General features: G+C 42.2%; 1 protein-coding gene across 2 annotated transcripts in view; it reads right to left on the bottom strand.

The window, feature by feature from the left end:
* Nucleotides 1-14,589, bottom strand: part of AMN1 (antagonist of mitotic exit network 1 homolog) — a 74,731-nt gene that overhangs the window by 3,149 nt on the left and 56,993 nt on the right. Inside the window, exons 5-7 of one of the 2 annotated variants that reach the window (XM_015413906.1) lie at nucleotides 11,532-11,588; nucleotides 11,276-11,387; nucleotides 5,193-5,613 (exon numbers count right to left, since the gene is read on the bottom strand). In XM_015413906.1, coding sequence (XP_015269392.1) covers nucleotides 5,594-5,613; nucleotides 11,276-11,387; nucleotides 11,532-11,588 — 189 coding nt within the window. In that variant the 3' untranslated portion in view covers nucleotides 5,193-5,593. Of the gene's footprint in view, nucleotides 1-5,192; nucleotides 5,614-11,275; nucleotides 11,388-11,531; nucleotides 11,589-14,589 lie in introns of those variants that run through there. The other variant, XM_015413905.1, reaches the window with a different exon arrangement.

The following is a 14,589-nucleotide window of genomic DNA, read 5'->3' as shown; positions in this document are numbered from 1 at the left end:
CACCGGCCTCTGGCTCTCTGCTCTAGCCTCTCTCTCTCTGGCCCAAGAGAGAAGGATTCCCCCACATCTCTGGCTTGTGGTCTGGCCAGCCTGGTCAGCACAGGCAGAAGGAGCCTTTCCTAACCTCCTGTAGGACGAAGATGGCCTCCTCCCTGGATGGGCTGCAGTCTGTATTGATGCCACCCCGCACGTTGGGACAGTCCCTGTTTTCCCACCCTTTTCTGCCTTGGGGCAGCTGGGAACTGTAGTCAAGCAGATGAGGAAGCCCCATTCAATCCAGTGATTAATACCTCTCTGGAACTACAACTCAATTAAACCTTAAGACAGAACATTTTAAACTAACAACCACAGACAACAGCCCAGCAGCCATCTTACAAACACAGGTAACTGCCATTTCGTTACACCTAGAAACAGCCACTAAGGGAAAAGTTACGTCCCACACAGGAGGCAAGCAGGAGAAGTGTCTTCGTCAAAGAGACAAAGCCATTTGCCAGGAATTCTGACAGGGCAGAGTGGGTGAAGGGGGAGTGGGTGGGGAAGAGGAGCAGACCTAGCACCCGGCCAATAGCACGCGAATAGTCCTGAGTACCAGCTGATGGACCAAAGGCTAAGGGAGTGAATGGAATCCTGCCACCCCATAGGAGGGAAGCCACCCCAAATCAGCTTTATATATTATAACAACAACAACAACAATAATGAGGATTGTGTTCTTTTTTATAGTTTATTCATCATTTTTTCATTACAAACAAAAACAAAAAGAAAAATATACATAGTATATAAAAATCACTTTTTTGGAGTTTACATTAAACACTTTTCTCAAGCCATTTGTTAACTTTTTGCCATCTTTTTTGAAACACATTTTCATCTTTCCCTGACAATATCATATTTACGTTGTCCATTTCCTTTATTTCAAGGATTTTCATAGTTAACTCTTCTCTATTTGGTATTTTATCAGTTTTCCAACACTTCGCAACGAGGATTCTAGATATAGTAAGGATATATAGTATAATGCATAGATCATCACGTTTAATTCCATCTGGTATCATATTAAGCAGATAGATTTCTGGTAGCAACTGTAGTTCTATATCCATAATCTCTATTAATTGTTTTATACTTTTCCAAAATTTACAAATCTTCTCACATCTCCACCATATATGATAGTATGTTCCAATATTATTTTTACATCTCCAACAATTTCCTGAAACGTTCTTATAAAATTTAGATACTTTATCAGGCGTCCAGTGCCATCTGTAAAACATTTAAAATATATTTTCCTTGTATGACGTAGCTCTTAATAATTTAACAGATTTCCAAATTTTTGCCCAATCCTCTAAATTTATATTATGTCCTAGATCTTTCATCCAAGTTACCATACATTGTTTTATTATTCCATCTTGCATCTCATCCCACAACAAAAAATTATATAGCTTTTGAATCATTTTATCTGAGGATGATAGCCATATTTTATCTAGTTCCGATTTTGTTTTGGCAAAATTCCTTGCTTTATCTTTGGCAAATCTTGATTGTAACTGTAACTTTTCCCAATTTGTGAGATTAATATTCATTGTTTGTAAGGTTTTGGATTATTTCAATTCATTGTTATTGGTTAACAATATTTCATAAGTAGCTTTCTTATTATCCGTTAACAAAGTTGGCATTATAAAAGCCTCTAACGGGGAAACCCACATAGGTATTTTAACATAGAACCTTTCCTTAATTTTTCATATTTTCATTAGTGCCCCTCTAATTATATGATTATGGAAGTTTTGTTGTATTTTGTCTTTGTCATACCATACATAGGAATGCCAGCCCTTGTTTGTTGCATGACTTTCCGACTGTAATGTTCTTTTATCCTCTAACAATATCCACTCTCGAATCCATCCCAGCGCTGCAGCTTTATAATACAGGTACCAGTCTGGAAATCCAAGTCCTCCTCTTTCTTTCTTGTCACGGAGAAATTTCAATTTAACATGAGATCTCTTAGATTGCCATATAAATTTTCTTACTATTTGATCTAATTCCTCACAAATCGTATTGTTTTTTAATATAGGTATGTATTGCGCTAGAAATAAAAACCGTGGAAAAATATTCATTTTTATAGTAGCAATGCTACCCATAAATGATATATGAAGATCATGCCATTTATGTAGGTCTTTCCTGATTTCTTCTAATAATACCTTATAGTTCTTTTCATATAGATGAACATTCTTATTGGAAATTGTAATATTTATTTAATTTTACTTATTTTGTCTTACTTATTACTATTTAACATTACTTATTACCTCAATATTTGAAATCAATTGAATTTTATTTATTTCTTCATTACTACAGTTTTTTCTCAAGATTTTAGTTTTCCTAAAGTTTATTTTAAGTCCTGCTAGAGAGCCATGGTTTTGTATCACATTTAGCAAGTGCAATATAGATATTGTTGGATCCTCCAGGATAAATACAAGGTAAAAGCTTGAAGTTTAAATTGTTCACCTTTGACTCTGAGTCCTGTTATATTTATATTATCTCTCACCATATCGTTTAGTGTCTCTATTCCGAAAATAAATAGTTAAGGCGAGAGCAGACATCTTTGTCTCGTTCCCTTCTGGATAGGAATGTTTTGTGTTAATTCTCCATTAACAATTATTTTTGCCCATTGGTCTTTATATATAGCTGTTATCATCTTCATAAAGTTTTCATTCCCATACTTCCATTTTGTATTTTAAAAAATCCCAATTAACATTATCAAAGCCTTTCTCCGCATCAAGAAAAAACAAGGCCAATTGTATTCCAGGATGTTGTTCATAATATTCTAAGACATTTACAATAGTTCTTAAATTATTCTTTAGTTGTCTTTTTGGGAGAAAGCCTGATTGGTCTCGGAGTATAACTTGGATCATTACCTTCTTAAATCTAGTCTCTATAATTGTCGCAAAAATCTTGTAATCTACATTTAGAATTTTTAATATCACTTTCATCTGTATTAGTTTTATGTATTAATGTTATTAACTCCTCATTCCATGAGTTTGGTATTTTCTCTGTATTCATAGTTTTGTCCATCAAATCCTTAAATGTGGGCAATAATTAATCTTCCAGTTTCTGATAAACTTCAGCTGGTATGCCATCTGGGCCCGGTGATTTCTTTTGGTTTTGCTTTTTAAACGCTTCCACTATCTCACAGATTGTGATATTCTCATTCAAAGTTTTTCTCTGCTCTTCAGTAAAATTTTTCCTGTTATGCTTCAAGAAGAATTCTTTAAGATCTTGCTGGTTTTGTGGAACTTGTTTATAAAGTTCTCTATAAAAATTTTCTACAATATTTTTTAGATCTTGATTTTTATATTTTGTCTCTTGTTTATCATTTTTTAGTGCTGAGATCATCCTTTTTCCTTTTTCTTTCCTATATTTATTAGCCAGCCAACGTGTGAGTTTATTCGCATTTTCAAAATAGTAGGCTTTCGTATATTCTATTTTGTTAGCTATTTCTTGTGTTAGTAACATATTTATTTGGTGTTGAATCAATCTTATCTTAATTATTGTCTCACTTGTGTCTCCCTTATTTTTTGAGATAGTTTCTTCTTTTTTAAGTTCTTCTGTCAACTTTTTAAACTTCTCCCTTTTTTGTTTTTTCCTCCATATATCGAGTAATGAATAATCCTCTCACATACGCTTTTAGTGTATCCCAGATAGTACTTGGTGACATATTCTCCGTTTTATTTATTTTTAAGAATTCTTTCACATCTAATTTGGTTTTTTCAACAAAATTTTTCTCTCTTAGTAATCCAGTATTTAATCTCCACCTTGTGGTTTTGTACGTTTCTTGTAGAGATAACCATATAGGGTTGTGGTCAGCAAAGGTATTAGGCAAAATTTCCACTTCTAATAATTCTTTTGCCATTTCTACGTTTATCCAGGCCATGTCAATTCTGGACCACAATTTATGTCTTGCAGAGAAATAAGTATAATCTCTTTTTTGTGGGGTCCTTGTTCTCCAAATAACTATCATGTTAAATTCCTCTGCCAGTGTTAAAAAGCTGTTCGGTAACATAGTGCCTGCTTTCAAGGGTTTTTTTTTCTATCTTCCTTAGGATCTAGTACCGCATTGAAATCTCCCACGATACAAATATCTTCCAGGTTTTCCTTTGTTAATATATTCTTTAATTCCTTAAAAAACTTTTCTTGATTCTGATTTGGAGCATAGGGATTTACAATCAGAGTTTCTTTTCCATTTCTTCTAATTTTTACCACTATAATTCTTCCATCAGCTGATTTGTAATTAAGCACTGGATGTAGCTTTTCATTCACATATGTCACCATTCCTCTTTTTTTTACCTTATCCGATGAAATAAATGGGATACCTAATTTTTTATATTCTAAATGTTTCACGTGTTCCTCCTTTATATGTGTTTTTGGAAACATGTAATATCTGCATGCATTTTTGCAGCTTGATGAAAAAGTCTTTGTCTTTTTTGTGGGGTATTCATTCCATTTGCTGCATGTAGTATTTGATCTCTTCTTGTTTTCTTATAAAATTTTACATGGACTTCTCTGGGGATTTTATGTCTTTTGGCATAAGCCGAATTTCTTCTATACACGGTTTCTATATCCTCTGACAATTCTTTTTCATCTCCAATGTTAAATTATTCTACAATGTTGGTTATCAATTCTTTCTTCAAGTTTTTATCTAATTGTTCCGTTATATTTTGAAATCTAAGAGTGAATCCTGATTTTTCCATTTCTAGCATGATTACGGATTCTTCAATTTTATCTGTTTTTAGTTTTATGTCCTACATTTCTTGATCTAAGTCCTCAACGTTTTCTTCCAGACTGTTTGTAGTTTTTACTATTTTTGCTATTTCCGTTTTAATTTCTTCTGTATCTGTTTTTAATTGCATTGAAATCTCCTCAATTTTAGTTTGTATTGGCGCTAGTTCTTTTTAAATTAAGTCAGCAGTTTGCTGTGTTACTTGGGATAAACCATTTTGCATCATTGTTTGTAGATCTGCCATGGTTACTTGTGGGATATTTGCTTTTAATTGAGATAATCCCCCACTTTGGCTTTGGGGTGTGTGTGTAAAGACTTTTTTTGTGGTAACTGATGCCATTTTTCTGTAATAGTGTATTATTTAATTGAATATAATTCCTTTGAATACGTCTAAATCAATATTAATAATTAATTTTTCTCAGATAAGTCCGTATTTTTCTAAACTCAGATCTCCAGGTTTGTTAATTAATTTTTAATTAATATCTTCTCTATTACGTGGTATATTTTTTTAAATACTAAACGTATTTTTAGCATTCAGTTCAATATGAGATGTTTCCTTGTTTCTTTGTTTGGTTTAGTTCTGCTTTCTCTCTCTTCTCTTTTCCCTGTGTCACTCCACTGTAAGATTCCTGTCTTCTACGTTTCCACGCATGCATCGTTGTTGTTCTTTGTTTTGTCGGTTTGTGTCTCCTTTAAGAGCCCTCGCCCCTCTGAATTGTCACGTTCGAGATGTGCGTCAGTTGTCCACTTGCTTGGTCCCGCCTATGCCTCTCTGCTTGCTTCATCACCGACCCGGTCACGCAAATTTGCCTCGTCAGCTCCGCTCCACCCATATCTGCTTCAGCTGGTCTGGGATATTTCTTAAAGAAACAGAAGAAAACAGGGCTTTTAGCAGACCTCAAGTATGCAATTTTTTTTATTTTCCTTCTTACCAATGTCTTTAGTGAACGTCTTATCTAAGTTTGAGGTGCCTTGAGGGAGATTGTTAACAAGTCCCTCTTGGAGGGCTGGTTCCCCAAGGCACTCAAGGAAGCGATGGTCCGCCCTCTCCTGAACTGACTTTGGACCCAGCTGAATTGGCCAACTATCAGCCGGTGTCCAATTTGCCCTATTTGGGCAAACTGATTGAGAGGGCGGTAGTGGCTCAGCTACAGAGCTTCCTGGATGACGCTTCCATCCTGGATCCATTCCAGTCAGGTTTTTGCCCGGGGCATGGGATGAAGACTGTGCTGGTAGCCCTTACTGATGACCTCCGTAGGCATCTGGATCTAGGCGGTGTGGCGGCGCTGTTGTTATTAGATCTGTAGGCCGCTTTCGATACGGCTGACCACCAGCTGCTGTCCCACTGCCTTGCCGAAGCGGAGATTCAGGGGCTCGCCCTTCAATGGCTTGCCTCGTTTCTCCAAGGTCGGAGACAGAGGGTTGTGCTACGGGAACAGCAGTCCCAGAGGCACCCACTTGAATGTGGGGTGCCTCAGGGGGTGGTGCTTTCCCCGATGCTGTTTAACATATATATGCGCCCGCTGGCCCAGATTGTCCGGCGGTATGGGCTGGGGTGTCATCAATATGCAGATGACACCCAGCTCTATTTGATGTTGGGCAGCCAATCGGACTCCGACCCAAAAGATCTGCACCGGGCATTACAAGCCGTGGCTGGGTGGCTCAGACTCAGCAGGCTGAAATTAAACCCGGCGAAGACGGAGGTCCTGTGCTTGAGTCGGACCGGAACGGGGTTAGGGTTCCTGCTCCCAACCTTTGATGGGACACCTTTGGTGCCAACTTCAGAGGTTAGGAGCTTGGGAGTGCTTTTGGACCCCCAAAGAGCACTTCGGGCAGGGTCACAACACCGGCTGGTGACCCCGGGCCCCAAAGAGGCCAGGCTTGCAGCAACAAGGCCAGGTCTTTTTCAGTGGCGGCTCCTATCTGGTGGAATGAGCTCCCGGAGGGCCTGTAAGACAGAGCTTTTCCGCCAGGCATATGAGTAGGAGCTGCCACTGCCACTACCACCACCGTTTCTCCAGAAAGTGTTACCGCCGGAAGACCCTGAAACATCCAACTGTGGCCCTAGTCTTCTCCTCTGCTATGCAAAATGTGGGAGTTTTTCTTCTCTTCCGTGCACCCTGACAGTATTGATTTTTAACTGTTTTTATCCATTTTATATACTGTATAAGACGCTGAACTGCAGGCTGTGGAAGGTCAGTAGTTCAGCAGTTCAAGACCCGGGTGCCGCAAGACAGGGTGAGCTCCTGTCTCTAGTTCCAGCTCCTGCCAACCTAGCAGTTCGAAAGCAAGAAATTGCAAGTAGATAAATAGGTACCACTTCGGTGGGAAGGTAACAGCGTTCCGTGCGCCTTGGTGTTTAGTCATGCCGGCCACATGACCACGGAAACGTCTTCTGACAGCGCTGGCTCTTCGGCTTTGAAACGGAGATGAGCACCGCAACCCTAGCGTCGGATTCGACTGGCTTTCGAGCAAGGGAACCTTTACCTTTACCTTCACACACACACACTTTGTGCTCTTGTAAGCTGCCCTGAGCCCGTTCGTGGGAAGGGCGGGGTATAAATGCAATGAAAATAAATTTATACTTGGTTATGTTTGCCTTGCCTTTTAATAGCCGCTCTCATAAAGAAACCCCTTATCAGCTTAAATAACGTTCCTCCCTTTCTTAAGCATTTCTCACCCCCCTCTCTCCATTTCAGATTAGAATTCCTCGTCCCTTTCTTCCCCTTACTTAGAGAAAAAAATTAATTTATAGACACTTAGCTTCGTGTTTGGTGTTTATAGTTTTCCTTTTCTTGTTGGCGTTGGTATGTTGTACTCCGTTTGGTCAGTCGAGCTCCTCTTGTGCTCGGCGCAAGGGAAAAAACAATCCTTCGCTGGCTTACTCCACTTTCCTGCTCCAAGACAAACCAAAAACAGACACCAGAAAGAGTCGCCACTCCTTCTGATCGGGTTGAAGTCTCTGGCAAATATTCTCAAAAAGGGTGAATATTTTGGCTGAAAAAACTGCCAGAAAAATGTGAGTTTATGGGTAGAAATGCATAGAGCTCTTCCACGCACCTCTATCCTCGATGAGCTCTGGCCGCCATTTTTTCAAGGATTTTGTTCTTTTTTGGGCTTCTGGTGGCCTCCCATCCAAGCAAATGGGCAGGCTCAACTTTGTAAGGCAGAAAGGAAGTATGAGCCCCAAGGAAGGAGAGAATAAGTGAGCAGAAAACAAAGGGGTTAAAAGCTTCCTGGGGAAAAGATGCAGATCTTGCAGGAAGTAGGGGAACTTTACAGAAGACATCTGTGTTAAAAGAATTCTCCACGCTGGGTATGCTCAAGACACAACACTACCTAAGGTAGCATAAATTGCCTGGCTTCGGATAAAAAGCTTGGCTGTCCTCCCTGAAAGAAAACCTCCTTTCTCCTCCACCTCGCACAGCTGTTAAATTATAATTGGTCTTTTCTGTGGAATGTAATTGATTTATGGCCTCTTGCCACAAAAAGTACAGCAGCATCAGGCCTACAAACACCAGGTGTAGCACAAGGTATGCTACACCGGGATTTTACATCATGTCCTGAAGCTTCCCCCCCCCCCTCTTCTTCTGGTAACATCCACCCTGATAGTTTTGGAGACCTCTAAAGCTTGCACAGAGTTATGTGTGGTTGGGTCGCAATAAAAAGTATTAAAACTGTGTTCTAGTTTTTTCGAAGTTCAAAATAAGCCCACTGCTTGTGTGTCTCCCATTTATATCAGGTGGCTGGTTCTTTAACACTACAGGAGAGAGGCCCTTGCCTAGCCTGTGTGCTGGAAGTGAAAGTTGATAGCCAAACTGGAGGAGAGGGAGAGGTTGTGGCTCAGTAGTAGAGCATCTCCTCTGCATGCAGAAGGTCCCAGGTTCAATCCCTGGCATCTCCAGTTAAAGGGACCAGGTGATGTGAAAGACCTCAGCCAGAGATCCTGGAGAGTCACTGCCAGTCTGAGTAGACAGTACTGACCTTGAAGGACCAAGGATCTGATTCAGTATAAGGCAACTTCACGTGTTCAGCAGAACAGCAATGATTGGAATTTTCATGGAGCAACATGAAAAACAGACGTATTTCCATGGTGTCGCCCAGACATTGGCTTATCTTCCCCCATACATAAATCTCAGCTTCCTGTTTTGTTCTCCTTTAGGCTCCAGTTAAAGATGCTTTAATTCACTTGGGGGCTTGAAAGCCTGTGATCACTGTTTCTGTTTTATTACAGTAGATTGTTTTGTATAATGTACCATTCTGTATATGACCCCCCCAAAAATAGCAAACATGAATGAGAATATGTCTAATATGTGTTGGAAATGTTAAAATCATGAAGGCTCACTGTATCATATGTGGTGGACTTGTGATAAAGCTACGGCTTACTGGACGGAGGTCCATACTGAGATCCAGAAAATTCTAAAAGGTACATTTAAAAAAGAACCAGAAATATTGCTTTTAGGTCTTAAGATGGAAGAGGTTAATGTAACAAAAAAAACATTGTTATGGTATTTGATTACTACTGCGAGAATGACTTATGCACAATTTTGGAAGCAGGACAAAGTGCCAGAGATATGGGACTGGATTAAAAAAGTGCTCTTTATGGCGGAGATGGATAAACTGACAAGGAAGCTCAATAACAAAGAAGATGAAGAATTTTATGAAGAATGGAAGGACTTCAAGGAATATGTAGAGGCTAGATGGGATGTGAAAAACACCTTAATAGGCTTGGATAATTATTAGGAGGGACCAATGGAAAAAATAATGTATAGAAATGAGTTTTATAAGAAATGTTACCTGAAAAAATAACTGTATAAAGTTAAAAATTGAGGTGGAGAGAAGAAGATAAAGGGGAAATCGCACTGCGGGAAGCCATGTAACGGGGGGAGGGAAGGAAACAGAAAATGGATATATAGAGATTGAAATGATATGGAAAATGAAATGATTATGTTGTTATATCCTTTAATAAAATGTTTAAGCAAAGATGCTTTAATTCACTTGGGGGCTTGAAAGCCTGTGATCACTGTTTCTGTTTTATTACAGTAGATTGTTTTGTATAATGTACCATTCTGTAATCCTCCACATGGAGATCTAAGTTAGATGGCAAGATAATAGAGTACACCTTAGTATCAGGACTTTGCCTCTGTACCCACATCCTTTTAACTGACATGCATGTGGCAGAATGGGCCCATGTCAGCTGGCTCTGCCCACCCCTCCTTTGCCTGATCTGGCACCTGAAGGGGCAGTTTTTCTCCAGTGCCTCTGGGAATTGCTGCCACCACTGTCCCTGTCTTGGGCTCTGGTTAGGCAGGAAAGCTTCCTAACCTCCCTCCAATCTGACTAGGAACCCGCCTCAGGGCTTCCTGGCAATCTTTGGGGCTCCCCTAGAGAGTTGGGAACTGGCTGTTTTGCCCCCTTTTCTCCTCCATAGGGATTTCCCAACCCACCTCTAGCACATCCAAGTGACTGGGGGAACGAAGTGGTACAGAGGAACTCTCACCATCAACAGGTAAAGGATTTATTTGAAAACTCTTAACTATTTACAGGCATCTCCACAGTGAACTGAAGAATCAAAATAAAGGTGACAAAACCGCTCCATCTCTCCCTTCTCTACACTCATGCCCTGTCTAGATGGTCTGCAGGGCAGGCACATCACTTCATTTCATCGGAGAAAGTGGGGTCAGCATGTCTCCCACAAGGGCCCCTGCCTCCTGCAGACTCCAACCGACTGTCTGACTGGCTTCAGACTTCTGACAGACTGCACTGGCTTCCCGCCCAAAACTCCACAATATAAAACAGCAGTTTCCCGCCCAGGAACCGGCTCTCCCTCCTGCAGCATTCTGGGGCAGATCTCCTCACCACCATGATGGAGTTCGCCTGGATGGTGCTTTGGCGGGAGGGGGGGGGGGGGATGTGGAGGAGGTTAGGCCCAGGCCTACCTCAAGCCTGATGGTCTCCTCCTATCTGACCCACACCAACTTAAACACATACACAAAATGGTGTTTCTCCACAGTACCATTCTGTAATCCTCCACGCTGGAGATCTAAGTTAGTCGTCAAGATAGAGTACAGCTTAGTATCAGGACTTTGCCTTTGCACCCACATCCTTTTAACTGACGTACATGTGGTTCCTTTGTGCATTTCTTAGATGGAGTCACACTTTTGCCACACCCTACTTTTCAGCTGAAAACAAATTCTACTGGATAGCTTGAAACTTTAGGCAGAAAATTTTCTGTCTTCCTCTTTTGTATTTTTGCATCTGTGTGTGCGTGTGTGCACATGCGTGTGCCTGTGCCTGGAAGCCATGGAGACCTCTGGCAACTCCTACTGGGGCATGGAGGATGTTCAGAGAAGTGGCTTAATAGCCTGCCTCTAGGCAGAAAATTTTCCACCTTCACTTCTCTCATCTGACCCTCAGTTGCAAGCAAAAGCGAGAAGTACAGTTCTATAGCATGGCTACCTGAACAACCTGAATATTCCGCATCAGCTAGAAATGTCAGCTCTAGGTAACCCTCCAACTCACCTGTTATCAGAGGGCATCCATGAAACAGAAAAATGTATATCAGAGGACAGCAAGTCAGGACAGCTTCCACAGCTATGTCAGTCAGACTAACACACCGTTCCATGTGGATCTCCTGTTAATGAGAATGAATACTGGTACCAGGGACTACTGTAACCCAAACCAGCAATTTAAAAAATTGTGTTAAATCAATTAAGTATAAATAGAACATATACTTATAACAATACTTGGAACTGGGGGTTGTTGGGGGGGGAAATACCTTTAAATTCTTTGAACATGTTCCACCAACAAGTGCTATAACACCATCATCAGTAACCTGAATGGGAAAAGCAGATTTCTTGTCGGTGAATAGGTTAAAAACACAGCACATATATGCACTTAACAAAAGAAATAAACCTGCACAATTCTGGAAACAATCTAACTTCCAATCTGTTATTCTTCATTTTATACAGGTTTTGGAAACATAGATTTTATGCTAACTGGAGTTATTTCTTGTCTCCTGAATGATTTATCGATTATGAACGGGTTCGTGACAACACTGGCAATTTATGGGACATGTCATGGATAACAGTTTACTAGTTCACCATTAGTAGGGGGCTAACCAAAAATAACTGAGTGATCAAGCAGGGAGGAACAATCTCAAATTTTATGTACTGCCATCTAGAACAGTAAAACAACTCAAGACGCTTTTTAAATTTGGAGCTGCTTACAGATATCACAATAAAAAACAGGTTGCTTACCTGTAACTGGTGATCTTCGAGTGGTCGTCTGTGCATTCACACCCCATGGGGTTCAGTGCACATGCGCTGGACAATCGGCATTGTAGCAAAGCTCTTAACGGATTATTGCGCCCAGACCTCGGGCATGCACAGGAACCCCACCACGCATGCCCAGAGGGGTGGGTGCGGACATCCCACCAGTTCCTTCAAACCGCCGTGAATCAACGCCTATGAAAAATGTAGAAGCTGACAGCAGCGGGGAAGGAGGGCGGGTGGTGTGAATGCACAGATGACCACTCGAAGATCACCAGTTACAGGTAAGCAACCTGTTTATCTTCGACGTGGTCTCTGTGCTTCACACCCATGGGAGATTAGCGAGCAGTGGCCTACCTGGAGGAGGGTGCTGGCAGGTCCTTACTGCAAAGCCGAGGATTAGATGTGACGTCCCATGTTGGTACGAGAGTTCTTATGGACGTCTAGGGTGTAGTGCTTTATGAATGTGTTAGGCGTGGCCCACGTAGCGGCTCTGCAAATGTCCAATAGGGGAACTCCCTGGAGGAAGGCAGTTGAGGCTGCAACAGCTCTGGTTGAATGAGCCCTGATAGAGCCAGGCAATGGCTGCTTGGCAATAAGGTAGCAGAGGCGGATGAGACCTACAATCCACTTTGATAAATGCTGAGCCATGATGCACGTCCTTAGCCTTGTTGGTACCTAGGAGACGAACAGTTGACAGTCATGTCTCGTTGGACGGGTTCTATTTAAGTAGAACAGAAGTGCACGCTTCGCATCCAACGTGTGTAACAGTCTCTCCTCTGAGGATGTCGGTGCCGGGAAGAAATCCGGGAGGAAGACCTCTGCCTGTAGGTGAAATTCTGACACTACCTTTGGCAGGAATGAGATGTCAGGCATGAGGCAGATGCTGTCTGGCAAAAAAGACAAGTAAGGAGTGTCATGACTGAAAGCCAGTATTTCTCCAACTCGCCTTGCTGAAGTGACAGCGACCAGAAAGGCTGTTTTCCACGACAGGAATTTTATGTCGCAAGTTGCGAGCAGCTCAAAAGGTTTCCTGGTGAGTTGGCGAAGGACCAGGGGAATGTCCCAGGGGAAGACAGGAGTTTTGATGGGAGGGTAGAGGTGCAACAGTCCCTTCAAAAAACGTTTTGAAAGTGGATGCGAGAACAGTGTGCATCCCTCAACTTGAACATGGTAGGCCGAAAGTGCGGCCAAATAAACCCTTAACGAGGAATGTGAAAGTCCCAAGTCAGCGAGAGATGGGAGGAATTCGAAAACTTTCTCGAGACCTGCGGAGGTGGCTCGAGGGGCAGCGTCACCCAAAGAGGAACAAAATTTTTACCACCTGTAATGATAGGACATTCGCATAGTGGACTTTCTGGAGTTTAGCAAGACATTTGCTATGCGGGTGGAAAAGCTGTTGACGCTACTCTCCAGGCTGTCAACTTCATTCGTGGCACGTCATGGTATAGGAGAGGAGACTCGGTTAGGAACAGGAGGTCTTGTGCTGGAGGAAAGTGGTGGTAGTTCACCGCTGACAGATTGAGGATTGTTGAGAACTATGGTTGCCTCGGCCACCACGGGGTTATGAGGACGCAGTCCGCTCTGTCGCTGATGATTTTGTGGACCACTCTCAGGAGCAGAGGCAGTGGAGAGAAGAAGTAGAGAAATCCTCTGGACCACGAATAGAGGAGACTGTCCCCTAGAGACTGTGGGTTCCTGCTACCTCGGGTGCAGAACAGAGGGCACTTTTTGTTCACCCTGGTGGCAAAAACATCTATCTGGGGGAACCCCCACCTGCGGAAGAGTGGAAGGAGGTACGTTGGATTCATTTCCCACTCGTGGAGACTCAGGTGGTCTGCCTGTACATTCATGTGCCCTGGGATGTGCGTGGCGAATAGGAAGATGTTGTGAGTGATGCAGACGTCCCATAGTTGGAGGGCGAGGTCGCAGAGGCGTTGGGAGACAGTGCCCCCTTGCTTGTTCACATAACTGAGGGCAGTAGTATTGTCCGTGAGGACCGTGACACATTTCCCCATGATCAGAGGTAGGAAACTGGTGACAGCGCACTGTATTGAAAGCAGTTCCAGGAAATTGATGTGCCAATTCCGTTTCTGAGTGTCTCATCTGCCTCCGACACAAAGTTCCGTCATGTGGGCGCCCCAGCCCGAGTGGGAGGTGTCTGTCATTAGGGTCATTTGGGGTGATGGAGGATGAAAGGGTGCTCCCTGAAATAGGTTGGAAGGGACAGTCCACCAAAGTAAAGAGTCCCGTACTTTGACAGGTGGGAATAGGTGGATGGTGTGTGTGTCTCTCTCTGGATTGAAATTGCGGATAAACCATAGTTGCAGGTGACGCATTTTTCATTTGGCAAAACCCAGGACTGATGTAGTAGCGGCCATGAGGCCAAGTAGCCTTTGTATTTGAAAGGCCATCATTGAGGGCCGGGTACGGATGACAGTGGCTAGGTTGATGATGTCGGCTGCCCTTTTTGTGGCAGGTAGGCTGTGCAATTTGTGGAGTCCAGTAGTGCACTGATGTAGTGTATTTTCTGGACCAGTTGAAGTTGAGACTTTTCCAGATTGA

This window comes from Gekko japonicus, unplaced genomic scaffold (assembly GCF_001447785.1).
Source record: "Gekko japonicus isolate JY-2015 unplaced genomic scaffold, Gekko_japonicus_V1.1 scaffold1588, whole genome shotgun sequence".
Taxonomy (NCBI): Eukaryota; Metazoa; Chordata; class Lepidosauria; order Squamata; family Gekkonidae; genus Gekko; species Gekko japonicus.
Note: the sequence above shows the minus strand (reverse complement) of the source record. Positions and strands in the feature narration are given on the sequence as shown.